Genomic DNA, 25,056 nt, shown 5'->3' with positions numbered 1-25,056 from the left:
TAATAAATGATAAATTTGAAATTAAATTATATGAAAAAATATTAAAATAATATATTGAAGAGTTGTATTGTGATTGTATAAAAAATGGAAAACTTATTATTATCTTAAAAATAAATTTATGAAAAATATATATTAATAATATTAAGGTTATAAAGTGGTTATGTAAAAAAAATGTGAGTATCATTAATCTAAAATGAAGAAGACAATCATTGCATAAACAACTTTCTCTTTTTGATTATTGGGTTAAAAATAGTTTTGGAACCTTATTATACTTGAGCCAAAATAAGAAATATGGCCAAAAGGTACTGATGGGACGCTAAAATCAAGTAACTAATAACATATTCCAACTACTGAATCACACCTGTAAATGATCAATCATACACACGACAATGAATTCAAGATTAAACTAGTTTAACAAAGAAACATTTTTGTTAAATAAAATTTACCCATTACATTCATTTTCACACTTAATAAATTATTATTTTATTATAATATAATATATTATTTTTAAAAATATCTTATGTATTAATTTTCAAGATTATTTTTTTTAATACAAAATATATTTAATGTTTCTTAACTAAGTTTGAGTTTTTCATGAAATTGGATGGATATAAATTAGTTGGATATTGTACTTGTTCTTATTATAAATGAGTTAGGAAGTGTAACTCGAAGAGTATGCATTGTCTTTTGAGATTGAGTTCCAGTTAGTCTTCAACAGTAAATGAAAGATTTATTTGAAAATAATTCTGCAATGCTTAGGTCAGTAGGAGTACAACTAAGTTTTCTGTACTATGAGAGTTTAAAATATTAGATAAGATAGATTGAGTGAATATTTGTAGGTTAATGAGATGATATCCTTTAAGTGGACTGTTATGAGTCCCTTAGATTAGTCACGTAACTACAATCTATTTCTCCATAAATAGCTGCTTATCATTTAAGATTAATTAATTAGATCATTTTATTCATGGTGATCATTAATGTGGAGTAACAATTCAGTTTGGAAGTGGAGATCATCCCAAATTATATATTATTACCGACCTATAGGTGTATAGTTAAAGTACTTTTAAAATATTGAAAAATTAAGAATAACAAAGGACTTATTTAGCAAGTGATATATATTTTATCTTGATAATGTCGAGCACATACCATATATACTAGCATGTGTTATTAGCATATGTTTTCGATCATTACAACAATGTTTATAAAAGAGTCACGTTATACAAAACAAAGGTTAATATATAGGGATGAGGAGGTTAAACAAGAAGATCATGAACAAGTGTCAAAAACATATATGTCACTTAGACCGAGTGTATGCTCGACTCTGCAAGAGAAAAAAAAAACTCATAAGAAATTGCTTTTACTGTAAACACGAAAATTTATTCTAATTTCCTTCACCAGACAACAGAACCAAATACATGCTAAGTCCACTAACACATATTTTTGCTCTCTTTTGGACAAAAGACTAACACAAATTCTATCTTACTCCTAAAATCAATCAACTTATAATGGTATAGAAAAAAAAAGCTGTCTCTTCTCCTGAGAATGATGCATCGATGAATTGCACATCCAAATATGATGCACCCTTTTTCATCATATCCTTTTAAATCCAAAAACGTTGTTTGAAGGTTAGATAGCACCGAAGAAGATATTGTTTTAGGTTGCCAACAATACTCAAAGACAGAAGAGAAACTTTGGGACCACTTCTTTTTTGCTTTAGACATTAGATATGTGCAATTACCATATTGACGTAAAGAGAAGATTGTGCTTCTTGATAAGGACACTTGATTTGATCACTCAGGAAGTTCACTCATTACTCATGTCTTTGAAAAGTTCACGAGGCAAAAAAGGGATTCCAATTGGCCTCCCATTTTGTCTGTTATCGCATCAACTTCCCGAAGAAATTGACAATTTTCGAAACTTAAACACTATACGACACGGATACAAATACACGTGTTCTATAAGTGTCGGTGTCTAAGACGTAGCTTAAGATGTAGCTTAAACACTGATACAAATACACGTGTTCTATAAGTGTCTGTGTCTAAAATGTGTGTTAAATACTGATACGACACAGATACAAATACACTTGTCCTATAAGTGTCGGTGTCTGAAACGTGCGTTCAATACTAACATACCATTTAAGAGCCGTGTCCAAGAACGGTCTAGGAATTCAAAAGCAGCAACTTGGACGGTGCCTAAGACTGTAAAGAAAAGAAAAAAACTCACTTTGTTGACCAGGGGCAGCCTTTGTTCATCTGACCCAATCGTTACCATTTCAATAAATATATATATTTAACTCTCACACTGCTTTATTTTGTTCAAATTTTATGCTATTGTTGTTTTTGCAGAGAATGAGGAAACTCTGTTTTTTCCAAGAGAGAGAAACACAACTCTCTCTATTGCTTTGCTTGTCGCATTGTGTTGTTCCTCGTCTCAGTTAAAGGCATTAAATACTAAAAGCTTCTAGTTGGTGGCATATTTACTGGGACCTTGTTTCCTTGTTCTTGCATTTTTAAGAGTGTGGTTGTGCCATCACAAGAGAGCAAAACACAACACCACACTCACCTACCTATTTTGTTGTCTCTCCTTTTCTTCTATTCTCTCAAAGAAAGAAAGAGGGTGGAAATCCGAAAAAGGGATTTCACAGGAAGAGAATTTAGCATAAGGGGCTGTGTGAGGTACAAGATTAACAATGGGAGACCAGAATTCCAAAAAAAGCAAGGTTTTTTACACTCTTGTTGTCCTTGTCGGTTTTGTTTTTATGTTCTTTGGGAAATGGAATTCATCGTTTTGATCATGTTGTCGTTTGCATCTTTCAATTTTTGGCAACTTGTTGATTGTTTTGTGTGTTTGGGCCTTGTGAAGCTCTCATGGTCGAAGAGAATGGCCAGAAAGTTCTTCAATATCAGAAGCAAAGAGGAGGACTCCTTCCAATCAAATGGTGTTGCTTATGGAGGTTGGTTTCTCGTTTTGTTTTCTTGAAAAAAAATTACTCAGTGCATTGTAATTTGATGCATTGTAACTTAATTCCTTCTCCAGGAGGTGAAGTAGAATACAGAAGCAGGAAAAGCTTCTCTGAGAGAGAGCCTTGCACAATCAAAAAGAGCAAAACAGGTACACAATTATTTATGAATTACCCACTACAATTACCCATTTGAAATTTCCTCTTTCTTTTGTCTTGTTCTTTTTAGCTTAACATTTTTACAAAGTGTTTAGCTGTTTACAAATTACAATCCTCATTGTATTGTGCAGAGAAGATTGGGAGGAACACGGAGCAGGTCAGGCGAGGCAGAGCTAGTCTTGACCATCCTCGAATTGTCGATGTCCATAACTACAGGTATGCTTTTTCTTTGACCTTACTTTTTCACCATGAAAACAAATCATTGCTTTGATGAGTCCAATTTCTCACTTCACTTACCTTATGAGCAGTGTTTTTGTTGCTACATGGAATGTGGCTGGAAGATCTCCACCAAGTAATTTGAGTATAGATGATTGGCTTCATGCCTCACCACCTGCAGATATTTATGTTCTTGGGTAGGATTTCTTTTTATAAAGCTTTCATGTTCGACATCACTGTCATCACTATACAATTCTTCTTAGGTACCATTTTGTACTAGTTAATGTCATGTTTTTTCCAAGCAAACACTAGTGGTTGGTTGCTAATGAGTAACGACACATTTGTGTTACAGATTTCAAGAGGTAGTTCCCTTGAATGTTGGTAATATCTTAGGCTCTGAAGACAACAACCCTGCAAAAAAATGGCTTGCTCTCATTGGAAGGACCTTAAACAATCTTCCTGGTTCTAGTGGAGGTGGAGGGTATTACACACCCTCTCCACTCACTCAGCCAGTGGTAGAGTTAAATGCAGATTTTGAGGGATCGTCTAGGCAGAAGAATCCATCATTCTTCCATCGTCTATCGTTCCAGACAAGTTCTAGCAGCTGGGGAACTGACGATGATCCTTCAAGCATGCAACCTCAACTAGATCGAAGATTCAGCGTTTGTGATCGTGTAATTTTTGGTCATAGGAAAAGTGATTTCGATCCCAGCTTCAGATGGGGTTATAGGCCAAGTGACTACTCCAGAGCAAGTGACTACTCCAGACCCAGTGACTATTCAAGATGGAGTTTATCTGATGATGATAATGCCCTTAGAGATTCCCCAAACACAGTCTTGTTTTCACCCTTGTCTCATGGTGGACCTGCCACTACTGAAGATGGACATGGCAGGCACTGCCTTGTTGCAAGTAAGCAAATGGTGGGAATATTTCTTACCATATGGGTGAGGAGTGAATTGAAGGATCATGTTAAAAACATTAAAGTATCATGTGTTGGCAGAGGATTGATGGGTTATCTTGGAAACAAGGTAATGTTTTAACTTTTGGTTTCATATATTCATGGAAAATTTGTTGAATGATTGAAATTGTTGGTTCACATGAGAGTTATTAATCTGCCTGTGTGTTTTCAGGGATCCATCTCAATTAGCATGTCTCTGCATGAAACAAGCTTTTGCTTCATTTGTAGCCACTTAACCTCAGGACAGAAGGAAGGTGATGAACTAAGAAGAAACTCTGATGTGATTGAGATTCTTAAGAAGACAAGGTTTCCTCGTGTCCATGGTGCTGACAATGAGAAGTCTCTGGAGACAATCCTCCAGCATGAGTAAGAACTTGCTTGTATACAATATGAAACTCAAACACGCCTTTTAAATAGTGTGTCCGTATCAGTGTTTGTGTCTTGTTACATATAGTAGTATGACTAATAATAGTAGCATAGCATGCTTATGTAATTTGATACCCTTCTTCCATTTGCCTAATTTTGCATCATGTTTTAACTTTGGATTCATTTCCTCAGTCGAATTATATGGCTTGGAGACTTGAATTATCGAATTGTCCTCTCCTACCGTTCTGCTAAGGCTCTTGTTGAGATGCAGAACTGGAGAGCATTATTGGAAAACGACCAGGTATGCTGATATAACTATAATTTATAATTCTCTCTTTTATCTTAAACCTTAAACTCTAAATCTTAAAAAAAAACAGTTTATCTATATTATCTATATCATCTATATTATCTATATTGTTATTCATGGCAGTTGAGAATAGAGCAAAAGAGAGGTCGTGCATTCGTGGGATGGAATGAAGGGAAGATTTATTTCCCTCCAACATACAAATATTCAACTAATTCAGATAGATATGCAGGAGATGACATGCACCCAAAGGAGAAAAAGAGAACACCTGCTTGGTAAGATCATCTTCAGTCATAAGAATTAAGCAGAAAGATCCCAATCCCATTTGAAATTTAGCAATTATGAAAAGATTTTTTTTAAGTGTTGCAACTTATTCCATTGTGGATATTTTCCTTTGTATAGGTGTGATCGTATACTGTGGTATGGAGAAGGTCTCCATCAATTATCTTATGTCCGTGGAGAATCAAGGTTTTCGGATCACAAGCCTGTTTATGGCATATTTTCTGCAGAGGTTGAGACAAGTCATGGAAGGTTGAAGAAAAGTATGAGTTGTTGTTCTAAGAACAGAATCGAGGTGGAGGAACTCTTGCCATATTCCCATGGATATACCGAACTAAGTTTTTTCTGATGTTAGAAGGACTGAATATGGGATTTCAGGTACATTCTCAATTCCAAAATACAAGATTCTTGCTTGATATGTTCAATGCTACTAGTTTCACCCTTCTTTTGAACATACACAAACTGATTTCATCAACCCATTAGCCAAAATGTAGAGTATTGGATCTGGTCCGAGGTAAAAGGCAGAACGATGGTCCACAGATCTTGGTATTAAAGAGGTTTTATAAAGCAAATTAAGAAAATTCTGAATTATCAACAGAAGAGTAAAGAAGAGTATTTATCACGTAAACAAAGCCAGATTCAGCGATAACATATATATATATATATAAAAGAAGATAAAGAGGAGACAGATAATACACTAGGTTAAGAGCACTTCTTCTGGACCACCTTGAATATTCTAAGTCTAAGATTGCCTACAGATTTCTGGAACACAAAATAATCAGAATACGTTCACTGCATTGTATGATGAGTCTCTCTCAACCTTTTCTGGTTTTATGTTCTTCCCCCTTCTCTCTTGTCATTGTCATCATCACAATTATTTACCCCTTAAGAATCCAAAATCTTACATGCATGCACCTATCACTGTTCAGAACTTGGTCAACAAAAGGGAGTCACTTCAGTTTGAAGAACTCTATTCATGGAGATTGATAAAACAAACCATTTCCCACATACCGAAAAAGGTCAGTGTAGTCTGTTTTTCTCTTTAATGCTTTTCTTGCTTCTGCTTTTGTTCTCAACCTCTTTTTGTTTAATTTTCAACTTTACTTTTTCATTATTGTGAGGTGCTAACATGTAATTTTGTTGCACAGTATACAGCTAAAGAACTCTTAAATACGTATCTCCGTGTTTATATCTATGTATCGTAAGAGTATCTGTGCTACATTAATCATCATCTCGGTAGCATCTCACATCAACTTAAGTACTAATTATTTGATAGCCAATTAACAAACACACAACTTTACAGTGTCTCCTGCACAATGATTGGGTACTGCATTATTCTTTTCTTGTTATTGTTGCCTTCTGTTTCTATAAATTACTAGTGATACGCACGCCGCACGCATACTCATGACCAAAGCTTTTGTTCTTGCTTTTTTGTTGTGCAGGAGGCCCAAAGAGACCCTTTTTTATTTGATTAATGATTCTTTAGTTGTTTTTGGAGAATATTCATGATGACTGAACTAAGTTGAAAAGTTCCTCAACATAATCATTAGGGTATAACTTTTTTGTTTCGAGTGCAGAGAACAATGAATTTCGATGTATACTTCTTACACTGATTGCAAAAGTGATGAAAAAGAAATTGTAATTACAAAGGAAAAAGAAAGTTTAGTTAATTATTGTTAAGCCTCCACTCCTCAATTTCTGACTCTTGGCACATGATTAATGATTTCACCGATAAAGGTGTCTTTGAGATCATTAACAAACAAGAAAGGCTTCAATGGCTTTCCATGTTTCAAAGGTATATATCCTCAAACTACAATTACAATAAATATTAATATTTATAATCGAAAAAATATTGAAATGATGCATTGATAACAAATTTTTATAACATTTTTAATAATTTGTTAATGAATGATATTGTCCATTTTTGTCTGAAAAGCTACTTAACATGTTTCTTTGCATTAGAGGAATAAGGATTGCCAAGGAAAAAACTAATGAAACATTAACAACATTGATAGCAAAGAAAAATGGTAAAATAATTTGAAAACTTGATTTAAAAACGAGAAGAAATTAAAATTCAGAAAACATAGAAAAGAAGAAAATAAAGTACAGTGAAAACACGTGTTATTGCGTAATATGGTATTAAAGAATAATAATGACACCATAAAAAACCTATAATCATTAAAAAATTGGTAACCACCAAACCATAAAACACAAGAAAGAAAAATCAGGAATAGATAGTCTAAATGTTAAAAAATCTACTAAAGATTTATACGAACAATTTATAGACGAACTACATGTTAGATGATGTTAGACAATTTACATAATAAAAATCAACTATAAACAAATTGTAGTAATATAGGCTTAAAAACGAACAAAATTGGTTTCCCGAAGCGTGAGTAATCACTGTCCGTAAGGACTTATTTGCGGTGTATTGCGCAAGTCTCCCAGAATTCAACAGGAACTTCTCGGAGATTTCCGAAGATCAGAACTAGCAGGTTACTCCTGATAGAGTAAGAACCCAATGTATCCAGAAAAAAAAATATAATAAAGTAAAATAATGAATGAAGAGAGAGAAAGAGAAAAGTGTGAATAAGGGGAGGAAGAGGAAAGGTTGCAGCTTTTAGTTGCTGAAAAAGGAGAGGTAAAGATTCTCGTGCCTCTTATTTATAGGCAAGGTGAGAAGCTCAACAACCCACTAGAAGAGGAGAGTGCGGTTCAGGTGGAGGTGACGCCGGAGACGTGCCGGTAAAGGTGGAAGACCCAACTTGCAAACGAAAAAGGGAAACCCTATCTCGCAACGGTAAGGGATTTCGGATATTTCGCAGAGTTGTTGCATTTCCACAACCTCTTCCACAACCTCCCTTCCACTACCTCCGAGAAACTCTGCAACGGTAACATTTTCCACTACCTCCGAAAGATCTGCACATACTCTGTTTTTTTATGTTTTTTATTTTGCAATATCATGGATCTGTTTTGCAACAATCCCCCACATATTGCAAAAGATAAAGATAAAGAGAAAAAGAAAAAAAATTGGGTTCATCTAAGATGTAATGCATCAAATCTGGTATAGCAAGCTATATGAACCAGTCTTAGATTGATGAACGTAACACATAGTGTAGTTGGTATAGCAAGCTATATGAACCAAGACACTTAGTATGTGTTAGAGGTTTATCAATCACAATACACCCCCACATTACTTGCTGTTATCGCTGTGTTGCGCTACTAGACCATGCGCGTGCCCGGTATTCATGAGTGCTATAGAGATCTTGCCAATATCTCATGCAAGCGGCCCCACTTGACACTCATATAGGTGATTTCATCAAGTGTATACTGCAAATTATACACCACCCATAAGGGATATGAAAATCATTAAAACTTTGTAAATCGTTAAAACTCTTTTACCTCTGAATTTTAACCACAAAGTTTATCCTCTCGATAATGCAGTATCTAGCACTTTCACACACACCATAGGAATGGACAAAATTGATTTAAAATCAATATTAGTGCTAGCAAAACTAACAAGTGACTTGTTTTTACCCATATGAACCTTATTCATGGGATCTCCAATCACAAAGGTTGGGTTTCCATCACTTGTTTGTTTGCAAGTGGCTTAAGTTCCATTCCCCTTGATGTTTCTAAAATCATTTTTCTCCCTAGGGGTTTTGTTAGAGGATCTGCCAAATTCCGTTCTGACTTGACATAGTCAATAGAAATCATTCCACTCTTTAACAGCTGTTTCACCAAATTGTGTCTCAATTGTATATGTCTATTCTTTCCATTATAGCTTTTATTTTTAGCTATAGCTATTGCCGATTGGCAATCACAATGCATTGATACAGATGGGGTTGGTTTCATTCCTAAAGGAATGTTTGCTAAGAAGTTTTTCAACCACTCAGCTTCACTACCAGCCATTTCTAGAGCAACAAACTCAGATTCCATTGTTGATCTTGCAATAATAGTTTGCCTGGCTGATCTCCATGTAACTGCACCACCCCCAAGTGTAAATACATAACCACTAGTGGATTTTGTCTCATCTGAATCAGAGATCCAGTTAGCATCATTTTACCCTTCTAGCACAGCGGGAAATCCACTATATTCAATGGCATAATCCATTGTACCTCTCAAGTATTTCATGAGTCTCGCAAGTGCTTCCCAATGATCCTGACTAGGACATTGAGTGTGTCTACTCAATCTACCTACTGCATAAGCAATATCTGGTCTAGAAAAGCTCATTAAATGCAATAAGCTCCCAATTATCTTAGCATACTGAGTTTGAGAAATAGATTCTCCTTTGTTCTTCTTTAATTTAGAGTTAGCATCATAAGGGGTACTCACTAACTTAAAGTCATAGTAACCAAACTTCTTTAGAAGTTTCTCAGTGTATTTTTCTTGGGATAGTAATATACTATTTCCCTTCCTTATGATTTTAACTCCTAGAATCACACTTGCTTCACCCATGTCTTTCATCTCAAACTTAGATCCAAGAAACAATTTTGTTTTAAAAACTATATCATTGCATGTACCAAATATTAGCATGTCATCCACATACAAACATATAATGACATATTCACCATTTTCAGATCTAGAATACACACATTTATCAGCATCATTGGTAGAAAAACCTTCACAAAGTAAAACATTATCAAGTTTTTCATGCCATTGTTTTGGTGCTTGTTTCAAACCATACAAAGATTTTAAAAGTTTGCATACCTTTTCCTTTTGACCTGAGACTACACAACCTTCAGGTTGAGTCATATAAATTTCCTCTTCTAATTCACCATTCAGAAAAGCTGTTTTAACATCCCTTTGGTGAATTACTAACTTATGGATAGATGTTAAGGCTAACAATACACGGATAGAGGAAATCCTAGTAACAGGTGCAAAAGTATCAAAGTAATCTATGTTATGTTTTTGAGTAAACCCTTTAGCAACTAACCTTGCCTTATATTTCTCTATGGATCCATCAGGATGGTACTTCTTCTTAAAGATCCACTTACAACCAATGGGTTTTACTCCTTTAGGCATATCTACTAAGGTCCACGTATTATTTTTCTTTATTGAATCAAGCTCAGTTTTAATGGCCTTATCCCAATGTTTAGCATCAGGAGCACTAGTAGCTTCTACAAAACTTATTGGATCATTCTCAACTAGATAAGTAAAAAAGTCATATCCAAAAGATGTTTCCTTCCTCTGTCTTTTACTTCTCCTAACATCTTCACTCAAGGTATCACTAACACTATCTATATGTTGTTCAGATGTACCACTACTCTTTAGAGGAAAGATGTGTTCAAAGAACTCAACATTTTTTGTCTCTACTATAGTGTTGCGTTCAATTATATCACTATTAAGAACTAGAAACCTATAGACAGCACTATGTTCTGCATATCCTAAGAACATACAATCAGATGTTTTAGAGCCTATTTTCCTTTTCTTAGGATCAGGTAACATCACTTTAGCTAAACTCCCCCACACTCTTAGGTATTTCAGATTAGGTTGATAACCTTTCCACAACTCATAGGGTGTTTTACCAGTTTTCCTATGTGGTATCCTATTTTGTAAAAAACACGCAGTAAGCAAAGATTCACCCCATAAATTATCAGGAGCATTAGAACTAATAAGCATGGCATTCATCATTTCTTTAAGAGTCCTATTTTTCCTTTCAGCTACTCCATTAGACTCAGGTGAATATGGTGGGGTTACTTCATGAATAATACCTTCTTTTACACAATAATCATTAAATAAAACATATTCACCACCTCTATCTGATCTAATTCTCTTAATTTTCTTATTTAGTTGATTTTCTACTTCTACTTTATAAGTTAAAAACATGTCAAAAGCTTCATCCTTAAGTTTAATTAAATACACTTTGGTGTATCTAGAAAAATCATCTATAAAGGTTACAAAATAATTTTTACCACCTCTAGACATGGTTTGTTTTAAATCAGCAAGATCGGTATGAATTAAACCAAGAATTTCAATTTGACGTTCTACAGAGTGACATGTTTTCTTCGTTATTTTAGATTCTACGCATACATCACATTTACTACTTTGTTTGTCATGCATGTTGATTAATCCTAGTCGTTGCAATTTTATAACATACGAAGAATTCACATGTCCTAATCTAGCATGCCATATATCATACGAGTCAACAATATAAGCAGAAGATTTAGATTCATTCATAATTTCAGAAATGTTTAATACAAAAAGGCATTGATCACAATATCCCTTTCCCACAAAAACATTGTTTTTTGTCATAACAATCTTGTCAGATTCAAATGACACTTTAACCCTAACTTTGTTTAGTAATGCCACAGAGACCAAATTAACTCTAATTGATGGCACATGTAGCACATCATTCAAAGCTAGAGTTTTACCAGATGTGAGCTTCAAAAGAACTTTTCCTTTTCCTAGGACAGGAGTTGTCTTGGAGTCACCGAGATATACTTGTTCTTCTCCATCCCCCACACTTGTGTAGGAGGTGAACACATTTCTGTTTGCACAGATGTGTCTGGTAGCCCCAGAGTCTACCACCCATTTGCTCACATTTGTCACAAGGTTTACTTGTGAAACGACTGCCACAATAGTATCTTCCCCTTCGGCTAGATTTGCCTTAGGAGGATAGTCGTTTTTAGCCCTATTTCTGCACTGAGGTGCATGATGACCTGGCTTTCCACAGACAAAGCAATTACCTTTTTTCTTGAAAGTGGGGTTAGTTCCACTGGGACGAGAGAATTTGTTATTAGGTTTATTTTTGTGATCAAATTTTTTCTCGTACCTTTTTGGAGCTGGTTTGTCTTCTATCACGTTTGCTTTGGCAGACAAAGCTTTGGCCTTTGCAGCAGCGCACTCCTTCGTGTTTGTGTCTTCGATGATGATGTGGGTGATCAAATCTGATAGAGACATCTGTTTCTGTCTGTGCTTCAGTTGTTGTTTGTAATCCGTCCAAGACTGCGGAAGCTTTTCGATCAAGAGTTCGGACACGAATTCATCTGGCAATTTTATGCTTTCAGTTTTGATATCTTCAATCAGCTTGTGATATTCGTTTATTTGGATTTGGATGTCTTTGCCTTCGATCATCTCCCAGCGGTAGTAGTTTGCAATTACGAACCTTTGTCTGACGATGTCTTCAGCAGTATATTTGAGGATAAGAGAATCCTAAATGTCTTTCGCATTCTTATAAGAAGCATAAACATCGAACAGATCGTTAGATAACACACTGAGTAAAGTGTGACGACATACCTTATTCGCATGGATCCAGTCGTCAACTTGTTTCGCAGTCGTGGTTGAGTCGGGTTTGGCAGTTGTAAGTGCATGAGCAACTCCGTACATGTCCAATAGGGTGGACACGCGTTCTTGCTAACGTCGAAAGTTCTGACCGGTGAAGACTTCAATTTTGGAGACGTCCGGAAATGGTTTCACAAAAATGGTTTGCGTTGTGGAAGCAACATTTGATGTTTCCGGAGCAGTGTTGTCGTTGTTGTTCGGATTTTCAGCCATAAGTCCTTACGATTGTAGTAATATAGGCTTAAAAACAAACAAAATTGGTTTCCCGAGGCGTGAGTAATCACTATCCGTAAGGACTTATTCGCGGTGTATTGCGCAAGTCCCCCAGAATTCAATAGGAACTTCCCGGAGATTTCCGAGGATCAGAACTAGCAAGTTACTCCTGATAGAGTAAGAACCCAATGTATCCAGAAAAAAAAATATAATAAAGTAAAATAATGAATGAAGAGAGAGAAAGAGAAAAGTGTGAATAAGGGGAGGAAGAGGAAAGGTTGCAGCTTTTAGTTGCTGAAAAAGGAGAGGTAAAGATTCTCGTGCCTCTTATTTATAGGCAAGGTGAGAAGCTCAACAACCCACTAGAAGAGGAGAGTGCGGTTCAGGTGGAGGTGACGCCGGAGACGTGCCGGTAAAGGTGGAAGACCCAACTTGCAAACGAAAAAGGGAAACCCTATCTCGCAACGGTAAGGGATTTTGGATATTTCGCAGAGTTGTTGCATTTCCGCAACCTCTTCCACAACCTCCCTTCCACTACCTCCGAGAAACTCTGCAACGGTAACATCTTCCACTACCTCCGAAAGATCTGCACATACTCTGGTTTTTTATGTTTTTTATTTTGCAATATCATGGATTTGTTTTGCAACACAAATTACGTGCTAGATCGTCTATCTTAAAACATATACTAAAAACTAGATGTCCATAAACGAATTACATACAAGATGATATTCTAAAGGCAATTGCTTCCTGCACCATATCACTGCACCCAATCACAGGGGAAAAACCGAAAATACACTTAAAAAAATGGGGTACATATAAAATTACATTTCGGACTTCCTTTTCTAGAACACAATAATCTCTTCCGGATAATTTTTTCTGGAATTTATTATTTTCAGTTCCGGATTTTTTAATCCAGAATGGGATTTTGATTTTCTTTTTCTGGATTTTTATATCCGAAACACAAAATTCTCTTCCAGATTTATTTTTCCAAAATACATTATTTTCAATTTCGCATTTTTATTTCTGGAATAAAGGGTATTTTTGGAATTTTTTGAAATTGTGTTGGGTGCAGTTTCAAAAGTGTTAAGTGGAGGGAGCATTTGCCTATTCTAAAACTATCTTAAAACATATACTAAAAACTAGATGTCCATAAACGAATTACATACAAGACGATATTCTAAAACACATCGAAAAATAATGTTATAAATTATTTTCATCTTTATAAATATGTTTTTTATTTTTAATCTTTATAGTGTTATATACCGTAATAATGTTGAGTTGTTAATTTTGTTGAAGTATATATCATTGTAACTTTATGCGACATCATCCATTAGAATTAACAAGAAACTAAAAGAATTAACAAGAATGAAAATACAAAAATAAAATAGAAACCAGAATCATTGTTTATGTTACGGGACGAAAATGTTAACTAAAAAAAGTCAATTGATTGAAATGGAGTAACAACAGTATGCATTCATATGTAAGGACTTTCAAAAAGGATCTGATACTAAGAGAAGGGGATTTCTTTTTGCACCCCACGGTTTCTTTCTACACCCCATGTAGTGTGTATGACACTAAATTAAGTCTAAACAATAACAAAATTGGAATTTTAACATAGAAATACAAAAAGAAAGCATGGCTTGTACAAAGAAATCCTTTGGATATGATAGAGTTAGGACAAACTCTTCCTCCACCTCCTTATTATGAAAAATCGATTTTAATATTTTAATATTTTTTAAATAATTTTAAATAAAGTATAACTTTACCTTCACCTGTCCTCATATATTCATTTTATTCGCAACATTCTTCTTCAGCCGCAGCAATTGAGAGAATAATCTCAATATTTGAGTGTGTGAAATGGTTTAATAGACGATTTATTGTATTTGTAGTTCTTATTGTAATTTTTTTTTTAGTTTTGTACTCAATTTTTGCACCTTGTTGACTTTTTTTGTTTTGTGACTTTTAAAGAAATGAAAAAATAAAAATAAAAACACAATTATCATCACTAAAAACATCACAAAACTTATCTTAATCACCAACATTCATCACCAGCCACTACAAACAATTACCTTAAAAATGAAGAATAAAACACTATATTATTTACAATACTCAAAAAGGTATTATTAAAATTAGAAAAAAGTATGAAGGTGGAGAAAGAAAGAAGGGATAGAGATGAAGAAAAAGATTTGCTTATAGTGAGAGATATAAATATGGACTTTAGGACATAAAGATGTGGCAGTTTGAGGATATATAAATAGAAAAAAAAAATACATTTTAGATGGTAGAATTTAAAGGTATATTTGAATTCAAAAATAATATTTAGATTTTACAATTCAAAATAGTTTTTTTACCTATAAAACAGAGAGAAAGAATCTAAATATGATATAGAGAAACAAGTTAATTTGTGGAGATATTATTTTTAAATAATCTGGAATTTTTTTTCTAAAATAAAAAAAATTGAAACTTCCAGAAGAAGTTTGTTGCAACTAAGTTGTTATGTATGTCTAAAACTTTCTCACTGTTCACGTGTTTATTGAAAATGGGAAAAACAATATTATTGAAGAAGATTCTTCTCTCAATACCTTTATTTTTCTATTATATATATAAAAAAATAAAGTTTTTTGTTTTCATTTTGATTTATATTTATTTAAGTATTCTTTTGGTAATATTTATGCTTTGAGGTGTAAATTTATATCAGGAATAAAATAATAAATTTTTATGTTTTAAATTATGATTTTTAATTGCCAGAATAACTTATTTTCACAAAATGGACTAAATAATTAAAAAAATTAGAAGTTACACTGTTATATGAATCACATTTGAATATCTAAAACTCATAAAATAATTTTATTATAGTTTTCATTTTTTTTAAAATTATCCTACAATGTATAAAGTATCTACAAAATACGGAAAACCATATATACACTTGTTTATTTTGGCATTTGTCCAAGGTAATTTTTTGTGCAGAAAATTGATTAGAGCCATACTTATAGTAGATAATTAATTATAGTTAAAAAAACAACCTCACACATAATATAATTAAGACTTAAAAAAATAATAATAATCGATTATGTAAAAAAACATCATCTTTCATAATCAATTAGACTTAAAAAATTATTAAATGATCCATTATGAAAAAATAACGTCTTTCATAAATAATTAAGACTTAAAAAATAACAAATCAATTATACCTAAATAAAGAATGTCTTTCATAATTTGTTAATTCCAAAAATTAAAACTAATCTATTATATTAAATTTGTAATCGATTATGTGAGAGATTTTTGTTTTCTGTTGTAAATTTTATTTTACAATTTATTTAAATATTAAATTAATTTTAAAATATATTATTTTTTAAATTTATATATGAAACATATTCGATTATATATTATATATAATATAATAAAAACAAAATAACATTAAAAGAATAAAAATGAAAATATTAAATACTACATATACTGTTATTTATAAAAAAATTATAATAATTATTGTTATAAAAAATTATTATAAAAATAATATTATCATTTAAATTTAATACAAAATTAATTTCTAATTATACTTTTTAAAATTATGAATATTTAAATTATTTATTTTATCTAACAATTTTTAATTTTTACATATATTTAAAAATTATTACAATTATGAATATTATCATTTTATTTTTAATTGAAACACAATTATTTTTTTGTTAATTTTTTATGTCAAATATACATAACCTATTTGTATTTTTCCAAAGTCAATACATACACAATATAAAAATATAATATTTTAATTACAAACAATTAAAATACACAAATAAATAAATTATATATTTTTTAAAAATGATAAATTGTAACGATGTAATTTGTAATTTTTTCTGAAAATAATAATTACTCAATAGTATACAAAATTTCAGTTACCTCAAATATAGACAAAAAAAAAAAACATCATAATTTATTATTTAAATATTTTTAAAACAATAATAAATTTATAAACTTATATTTTACACATTTTAATAAAATTAAAAATTTTCTCACAACCATTATATATCACTAGCGGGAACACAGGCACTGACGTGCCTGTGTATCCGCATTTTTTATTTTTTTAGTATTTTTTTATTTTTAAAAACAATTTCTCTTAATAACATTAAAATGAGAAGTTAAAGAGTAGTTTGTATCCGCATTTTTTATTTCTCTTTCTTTAGTATTTTTTTATTCTTCAAAAACAATTTCTCTTAATAAGATTAAAATGAGAAGTTAAAGAGTATACCGTTAAAGAGTAGGTTAATAAAATAGTGGAGAGCGGTAATTAAAAGTTACATATGGTAAAGAGAATGAATGAATTTTCAAAATTTAAAATTCAAAATTGCTATTTGAATTCAAAACCGTCTCTCATAGAAAATAATTAAATAGAATTTGAGTTTCATATTTTTTTATAATTTTTAATATTTTATTAATTATGGGTAAAAATATATGTATTTGGTAATAGTTAAAATTTATTTAAAACTACAAACTCAACCGAAAAAATAATTAAATAGAATTTGAGTTTCATATTTTTTTTAATAATTTTTAATATTTTATCAATTATAGGAATTAAACCAATATTTTTCATTAGGTCTATAAACAACCAATAATATATGACAATCATTACAATACATATGACACCATTAAACAATAAACCAAAAAAAGAAGAAAATGCAATGAAATCTGCTTCTTATCTTCACCTTGGACCTGTATGGAGACTCGTTTAAATTGTTCCCATCTTTCGCACCCAAATCTAATGTTCCTTCGTTGAGCGCAACAACGAAATATAACATGTAAAACATAGATTTAAGAACACGATGACATACCTTCCCTACATAATGCTCTCTGGTGAGCAAACCTATTTTGAATGTGGTCTCTAAAATCATAACTTATGAAAAGTTGAGATGATTTCAAAAATCAAAACCTAAAAGAAGAAAATATAGAAGAAGAGCAAAGATAAAGAAATGGTGATGACAGAAATCTTAAAAATCAAATTGGAAGTAACTTTTCCATAAAATATGAGGAAATGATAATATAGTTTAGTTAATGCTTCGTCTTGTTGAGTCCTTCTTATCCCTCTAGTCACATGTTTCCATCACAATTTTAGAAGACAAATTAGTGTTTTACAAATTGAAATGCATATAAAGAGAATTACCAAGCGCGCAACTTTTTTGAGTCTTTTCGTTCCCTCTAGTCACAAACTTCAATTACAATTTCATGAAACAAATGTCAAATTAGGGTTTCACAAAGATTAATAAAAGAAATATGATTTTACATGAAAGTGAAAAGGAAAGAGAAAAGAAAGTGAGAAGTATGGTAAAAAAGAATGTGTTATGTGTAGTGGAGAACCATAAAATCGGTTTCTTAAATTAATTTTAATAAAAAAAATATCAGTTTAAATCAGAAAAGTAACGTACCAAATCTCCACTCTCCTGCTGGTCCACAAAATATTACAAATATCTTTAATTTTTTATTTAATAGAGAAGAAGATCTCTAAAACAGAAAAGTAACTAATCAATCTCTCCACTCTCTCCACTATATCCATTCTCTCCACTCTCTCCACTATATCCATTCTCTCCACTCTCCAGTTAAATAATAACAAATAAAATAAATTTTAAAATTAAAAAATTATTTTATCAATTATTGAAATTATAAAATGTCCAAATAACCAAAATAAATTAATACAATAAATTATTAAGTAAGGATAAAATGGAAAAAAAAATTAAAAGCAGTTAAGAAGGGAATAAGAAATGACACAATAACCATAATACAATAATAAAAGTAAATATTAATATAAGGATAAAATAGGAAAAAAAATTAAGAACAGTTAAGAGGGGAATCCCCTTTATATATAGGTATAGAGGTATAGATTAATAAATTTTATTAAATATTTCTCACAAATACATCATAACATACTTCAATTAAAATCATCTCACTTACTTTGCACTCTTATTTAAAATTATTCAAAATTCACTCACAAATCTGTACCAATATGTGCATATAATCGAATCCAAAGAGTGATTTATTCATGCTAAATACAACCTATATTTTATATTTGTATTAACTATGCTTTTTACTAGTTCCATTTTCTCTTTCTCTATTTTTCTTCAGTGGTGCTATAATTTTTTCCCCAATTTTTTTCAATGTATATAAAAAATAGTGTCTAGAATTCAATTTTTGTAGCATATATGCTTAATTCTTAGAAATATGGAAGAATCATATTAGAGATTAGAATAAGAAAAATGAAAAAAAGCAAAGAATGAAAAGTTGCGTTGATTTAACAGTGACTATGATGGAGTGGGAAGAGTTGAAGTATATATGATAGCATCGATAACGAAAGAAACCATTTTGCAAACTTTATTCCTTTTCCAAACTTTTGTTAAGGTAAGGAGTGAGGAAAAGGAACAGTTTGTTCCAACCAAAACCCATTTTACATTGCGATTTTCAGTGTCTTTGTTTTCTGTTTTAGGATCATACACACGCAGCTTCAATTCAAGGGTTTTTTCTTTTTTGTTTGGTTTTTTTAGTTATTAGGTTGTAGCATGACAATTTGATTTAGGTTGTACTGAAAGAAAATTAGGTAATAGAAGAATGAATTTGGATTTACTTTTAGAGAACAGGAGAGAGTAATGCTCAAATTTTTAACAAATGCATGTTGTGTGTTTGTTGTTTGTTTCTCTCGTGGTATGAACCTCTCCTGTTATTTGTAAAAGGAGATAACTGTGGTCCATGATTGTAGTTTACTCGAGAAGAACGAAACCTTGTCGTTTTGTAGTTTTCCTTTCTCATAATTTCATGTGTTTTTGCTAAAATGTTGTCCTGTATTTATTTTTGGGTGGTGTTTTGTGTAGAGAGATCTTGGAGTTGGAGGTGGTGTAACAGTGTCCGATGAGTACTGCTGGATGGTCCGATGAGGAATGCTCTGTCATTGGAGATAAGGCAGAAATTGGGTTTCTAGATTTTGAACAAGAGAAATCTGTTTGTAGTTATGGTGATTGTGAAGGGGTTCCGGTTATTGTATCTGCCCCATTTGCTTTTGTTGATGGCAAGCCTCGATCTGTGTTCGTAGGGGACACTGCTGTGGATTTAATAACCGTCAGGAATACTACTGATGAACCTGTGGACCTGTGGGGTGTTCATATTTTTGCCTCAAATCCTAAGGACAGTTTCACTCTCTCTCTCACAGAACCTCCATCGGAGAATTCAAATGCAGAGGAAGACCAGAGTTGCTTAGAATCTTTCTCTTTGGAGGACAGGGTGCTTCAGCCTCGTGAAAACCTAAAAATATGGTTGTCTTGCAAGGCAAAAGAAATGGGCATGTATTCATCAGTTGTATATTTTGATGCCGGAGATGAAAAAATTGAAAGGGTGGTTTTCCTCTTAATTGAAGACAAAATCTCCAAGTCTTTGGCTTCTAATAAGCCTTATTCAAGAGCAAGGAGAAAAGACAAATTTGTGGTAGATACTTATGTTGCAGGTTCACGTCCTGCAGGGAAGCCAACTCGAAGATACGTAAATAGGCTTCCAAAATATGACATTCCCAGGGCTATGAGAGAGTTGCTTGAGAGTAATCAGGTCCCCCAAGTTGTTGAAGAAGGTCTTACAAGAAGGACCTATTCATCTTATTTTAAAGCATTAATAATAATGGAAGAGATTCAATTGGAGGTAATTTTATTTTCTATACTTTTAGTTTCTAAGAGTCATGAAAACTTACTGATTTTTTTTTCTTTTATTTCCTTGTCTCTGGCTTCTACTTTCAGGAAGACATGAGGACTTATGACATGGAATCCGTATCGATGAGGAAGAGGAACAATCAATTTTTGTCTATGGAGGTTCCTGGGCTTGCTGAGAGAAGACCATCTCTGGTTCATGGGGATAATATCTTTGTTAAGCTCGCATCTCGACGTGGTAATAACACCACACAGGTTTATCAGGTTTGGTCCTTTTATATTTTCTTTATGTAAGATAGAGCCTGATCTGGTAGATTGTAAAAACACATGTCTTTGCCATAGTGTTATCTTGATCATCGGCCAAAGAATGATATCTCATTTGTGTTGATGTATGTATGATGGAGATATTTGTTATGTGTGAGTCATCTTCCCTATCTACGACTGCATTGACAAACTTTATTCAGGGATAGCTAAGATAGATTAAACCACTCTTGCAGTGGTTTTCCTCTGAGTGTTGGTTGTAAATCTTGAATAAAATTAAAGCCAGCTATTATTACGGAAGTGTTGAATAATAAAAGTGATAACTTTGTCTAATAGATTTGACATGTCTATCCTCTTTTTCTCTTGCACCCATACTAGTCTGCTGGAATGGAACTTGAGAGTCCCACAGACTATTTATTTTCATTTGTATGAAGATTGAAACAATTTAGAAAGATAAAATAAAAGATTGACGAAAGAAAGAAGAAACAGATATGGACTTCTGTTTGACCTGACTGCATGAGTAGTCTGCAGAAAAATGCAGCATATGAATTGTAATATCCAAGCCATAGAGGACAAGTTCAGGAATTCACTCTCTGCTATGTGTTACTGCACGAGTGAGTTGTATTGATTTGCATGATTCTAATTGCGAATGAAACGATTTCTGTAACCATGTGTATGATCTTTAGAGTAATTTAAAGTGCTGTTTACTTTGAGGAAATGTTTGCTTACCTTTGGCGGCTTAATGAGATAATATTTAAAAAACTAATCAATTATTTTCCAGAATTCAATCATTACGTCTAAATAATAAAGTTAATTATGTTATTCATTAATTTTGTGCATCTTTTATTTTTATATATAATTATCAAATATGATTTTTCCATTAGTCTACAAATGTATTTATCATTTACAGTTCAGACTCTTCTCTCTATAAAATTTATGTGAATTTCTCCAGGGCTTTATTCACCGAGTTGAAGCTGATGAGATTTATTTGAAGTTTGATCCTGGATTTCACTATTACCACAGGGATGAATATGTCTATGATGTTCACTTCACCTACAACAGGATCAATATGAGAAGGTTATATCAAGCAGCTGAGGCAGCAGAAAACTTGGGTACGGACTTCCTTTTTCCATCTACTTCATCCAAAAAGAGACACATTAAAACCACTGCTCTAGTACCCATATCTGGTACTTTTAACGAGGAGCAAATTTGTTCAATCAAAATGATTCTCGGTTGCAAAGGTGCACCGCCTTATATGATTCATGGACCCCCTGGTACTGGAAAGACAAGCACAGTAGTGGAAGCAATCCTGCAGCTCTACAAATATCACAAGAATGCTCGGATTCTTGTGTGTGCACCCTCAAATAGTGCAGCAGATTACGTACTAGAGAAACTCCTTGCTCAACAGGACATTGAATTGAAAGAAAATGAAATATTCAGGCTCAATGCAGCTACCAGGCCATACGAGGAAGTCAAACCTGAAATTATCCGCTTCTGCTTTTTTGATGAAATGGTATTTAAGTGTCCCCCAGTCAACGCCCTCAGTTATTATAGGATCATAATATCCACATATATGAGTGCTTCTCTTCTTCATGCCGAAGATGTTGCCCGTGGTCACTTTTCCCATATTTTTTTGGATGAGGCTGGCCAAGCTTCTGAACCTGAAACCTTGATCCCTGTATCCCACCTCTGCACAATGAATACTGTTGTTGTTCTGGCTGGAGATCAATTGCAGTTGGGTCCAGTAATATATTCCAAGAAAGCAGATGAGTATGGGTTGGGGGTTTCATACATGGAACGATTGTCTGAAGTTCCTCCATATGCCAGTGGAGATACAAATTATGTAACACGATTGATTCGGAACTATCGATGCCACCCTGCAATTTTACACCTTCCTTCAAAGTTGTTCTATTGTGGGGAGTTGATTGCCTGTAGAGATTCCACAACTTTCATGACCATGGGGGAGTTGCTACCTAACAAGGAATTCCCTATTCTTTTCCAAGGCATCCAAGGATGTGATGAAAGAGAAGGAAATAACCCATCATGGTTCAACCGAATTGAAGCTAGTAAGGTAATAGAAGTTGTCAGGAGGCTGATAGCCGGAGGGAATATAAAGGAGGAAAACATTGGTATAATAGCTCCATATAGGCAGCAAGTGTCAAAAATAAAACAGACACTTGAAAATCTAGATATGCCTGACATCAAAGTGGGTAGTGTCGAACAATTCCAAGGACAAGAGAAGGAGGTTATTATCATATCAACAGTTCGATCAACTATCAAACACAACGAGTTTGACAAAGTTCACTGTCTGGGCTTTTTGAGCAATTATAGAAGGTTTAATGTGGCTATGACTCGTGCTATATCATTGCTGGTTATAATTGGGAATCCACATATAATCTGCAAGGTAATTCATTAAATCCAACAAAATGTGACTATCTTATTTATCTAAAAGGAAGAAAAGAATTGGATGATTCCAAAGGAATCCAACCACCAAAACTCTCTAATGTAGCCAAAGAGTAGAAGCCAATTGTAAAAAACGACAATAATTATGGTCAGTGTATCTTTTTAGCGGGATAATTATGGTTACAAAATATTCAATGATGTTGATAATATTAAAACAGGTTCAAACCATGATTGTTTGCTAGATCCTTATCCCTGATAGCTATGGTTGTTTATGAATCATTCTTCATTTGTGATTTGGCAGGATGACCATTGGAGTCAAATGTTGTGGTACTGTGTGGACAATTCATCTTACCAGGGTTGTTCTCTTCCTGAAAGGGTGGAACTGTATGATGATGAGGACACTGGAGAGAACCCATGCTTGACTGAAGATAATGCAGAATGGGGTCAAGATTCATCAAACAATGCAGAATGGGGTCAAGATCCATCAAACAATGCAGAATGGGGTCAAGATTCATCAAACAATGTAGAATGGGGTCAAGATTCATCCCAGATGGGGCTCCCTAAACCTGTTTACGATGAAGCTGAATGGTCTGATGGCTGGAGAAGTAATTAATCCAGCACGTTGGACTTCAACTTGGACTATATTTTTGTGTCTATATTCCTTTTTTTTTTGCGTCTGTTTATACTCCATGCCTGCAGTTGGATCCTAGATTCTGAATCCCCCCAGATTTTATACAACTTTAGCTTTTAGGTAATGCTTCGGGAACGTGGTTTTCTGAGTTGTTCTGGCTTTTTTACCAGCCCTCCGTTTATCACCAAAAAAAGGGTTTCTAGTTCATTTCTTCTTTTTGCAGATATCTTTTTGCAGTAAAGTTTATCGTCGGTGCACCACACTATTTTTAGTCTGCATGAATTTATTAATACTTGTAGGAGTTGAAACAATAAAGAGGAAAATAGAATAAGCTTTTTCATAGATTAATTTTAGTTTGCCGAATTTATTATTCAATATAGCCCTTAAACACATGAAGTTACGTAAAGTCTGAAATGTGAAGTACATGCAAAGAAATAAAAACGTGCATGCAAACAAGATTTGGTGGAGTGTGATAATTTTGCATGTATTCAACAACATTTACAATATTCAACAACTATTTATCCCATGAACATGAAAATAACAGCAAAAGATGGCTAGGAATGTTGAGAAAGTGGCGAGTGGAGTGAGGGTTGAAGAAGAAGAGTGACCATGAGGAACTGTTCCTGCTCCACCGCCCAAAATGGGTGGCCTTGTCTCAGAAGACCTTCCTCTAGTGCCGGACCCTGACCTTCCTCCTCCTCCTCCTCCTGCACATGCATGCATTAGTATTAATAACAAAGTGATTCTTTATTTGTTTCTTGTTCAGGTATATATATGAAGATGAAAGACTCACTAGCAGAAGTTCCGATGGTTTGAGTTGATGGTGTGGTGAGAGGGGGTAGAGCAGAAGAATCTGTGAAAGAAGAAGAACAAGAAGAAGGTGGGAAAGTGAAGAAAGAAAGGAAGAAGAAGAAAGAAGAAATAAGAAAGTAGAAAGTACCTGAAGAGCAGAGAAAAGGGAAGGAGGTTGAGAATGGAGAGGGACAGAGGGAAGAGAGGGAGAGAAGTCTGGTGGTGTTGAGAGGGAAGCCGAGGAAGAGAGGGTCGCGGATAACGTAGCAGAGGCAAGACGATTCCACCGCCGAGGAGAAGGCCTTGCAGCATTTCTCCGAAGCACTTTCTGTGAGGTTGTTCGGTGGATACGACACGTATGCCAGACATGCTGAAAACGATATCAGCTCCTCCCTGCACCCCTCCGCCGCCGCACTCACCACCACGAGGACCAACGCTGCTGCATTCATCACCTTCATCAAACTATATCACTTCAACTGAATCTTCCACATTCACATCTCTTTAACCCTTAAATATCTTTTAAAACAAAAAGTTTATGACTGTTTTTCCGGTATATGTTGT

General features: G+C 33.4%; 4 protein-coding genes across 13 annotated transcripts; 2 read left to right on the top strand and 2 right to left on the bottom strand.

The window, feature by feature from the left end:
- Positions 1-1,845: 1,845 nt before the first annotated feature.
- On the top strand, positions 1,846-6,911 carry LOC137810357 (type IV inositol polyphosphate 5-phosphatase 7). 6 transcript variants are annotated; one of them, XR_011080888.2, is made up of 13 exons: positions 1,846-2,719; positions 2,863-2,953; positions 3,037-3,111; positions 3,250-3,334; positions 3,427-3,531; positions 3,687-4,362; positions 4,465-4,658; positions 4,851-4,959; positions 5,089-5,237; positions 5,365-5,619; positions 6,171-6,260; positions 6,390-6,565; positions 6,684-6,911. XR_011080888.2 is itself a non-coding variant. In XM_068611584.2 (11 exons), exons 1-10 carry the CDS (start codon positions 2,690-2,692, stop codon positions 5,588-5,590), a joined length of 1,740 nt encoding a protein of 579 aa, XP_068467685.2. In that variant the 5' UTR covers positions 2,166-2,689; the 3' UTR covers positions 5,591-5,619; positions 6,171-6,911. The 6 variants fall into 6 exon arrangements, 2 of the variants coding, with proteins under 2 accessions (XP_068467685.2, XP_090154254.1); XR_016518376.1 differs by having other exon boundaries at positions 2,314-2,719; positions 3,427-3,597; XR_016518375.1 differs by lacking the exon at positions 6,390-6,565 and having other exon boundaries at positions 1,895-2,719.
- A 1,025-nt stretch (positions 6,912-7,936) lies between these two features.
- LOC150028945 (uncharacterized) lies at positions 7,937-12,738 on the bottom strand. The gene is made up of 6 exons (XM_090299387.1): positions 12,618-12,738; positions 11,616-12,230; positions 9,981-10,955; positions 9,360-9,455; positions 9,147-9,275; positions 7,937-8,160 (listed from the first exon to the last, which is right to left on the bottom strand). The coding sequence occupies exons 1-6, from the start codon at positions 12,736-12,738 to the stop codon at positions 7,937-7,939; spliced, it is 2,160 nt and encodes a 719-aa protein (XP_090155513.1).
- Positions 12,739-18,968: 6,230 nt separating this feature from the next.
- On the top strand, positions 18,969-23,910 carry SDE3 (P-loop containing nucleoside triphosphate hydrolases superfamily protein). 5 transcript variants are annotated; one of them, XM_090298127.1, is made up of 5 exons: positions 18,969-19,122; positions 19,590-20,403; positions 20,499-20,672; positions 21,693-23,073; positions 23,374-23,910. In XM_090298127.1, exons 3-5 carry the CDS (start codon positions 20,608-20,610, stop codon positions 23,683-23,685), a joined length of 1,758 nt encoding a protein of 585 aa, XP_090154253.1. In that variant the 5' UTR covers positions 18,969-19,122; positions 19,590-20,403; positions 20,499-20,607; the 3' UTR covers positions 23,686-23,910. The 5 variants fall into 5 exon arrangements, with proteins under 5 accessions (XP_090154253.1, XP_068467682.1, XP_068467683.1 ...); XM_068611581.1 differs by having other exon boundaries at positions 21,622-23,073; XM_068611582.1 differs by having other exon boundaries at positions 19,078-19,318; positions 21,622-23,073.
- Positions 23,911-24,181: 271 nt separating this feature from the next.
- Positions 24,182-24,946, bottom strand: LOC137809870 (Bifunctional inhibitor/lipid-transfer protein/seed storage 2S albumin superfamily protein). The gene is made up of 3 exons (XM_068610931.2): positions 24,644-24,946; positions 24,497-24,556; positions 24,182-24,410 (listed from the first exon to the last, which is right to left on the bottom strand). The coding sequence occupies exons 1-3, from the start codon at positions 24,942-24,944 to the stop codon at positions 24,211-24,213; spliced, it is 561 nt and encodes a 186-aa protein (XP_068467032.2). The 5' UTR covers positions 24,945-24,946; the 3' UTR covers positions 24,182-24,210.
- Between the last annotated feature and the right edge of the window lie 110 nt (positions 24,947-25,056).

This window comes from Phaseolus vulgaris, chromosome 2 (assembly GCF_051622355.1).
Source record: "Phaseolus vulgaris cultivar YP4 chromosome 2, ASM5162235v1, whole genome shotgun sequence".
Taxonomy (NCBI): domain Eukaryota; kingdom Viridiplantae; phylum Streptophyta; class Magnoliopsida; order Fabales; family Fabaceae; genus Phaseolus; species Phaseolus vulgaris.
The sequence above is the reverse complement of the archived record's forward strand: the minus strand, read 5'-3'. Positions and strand labels throughout refer to the sequence as shown.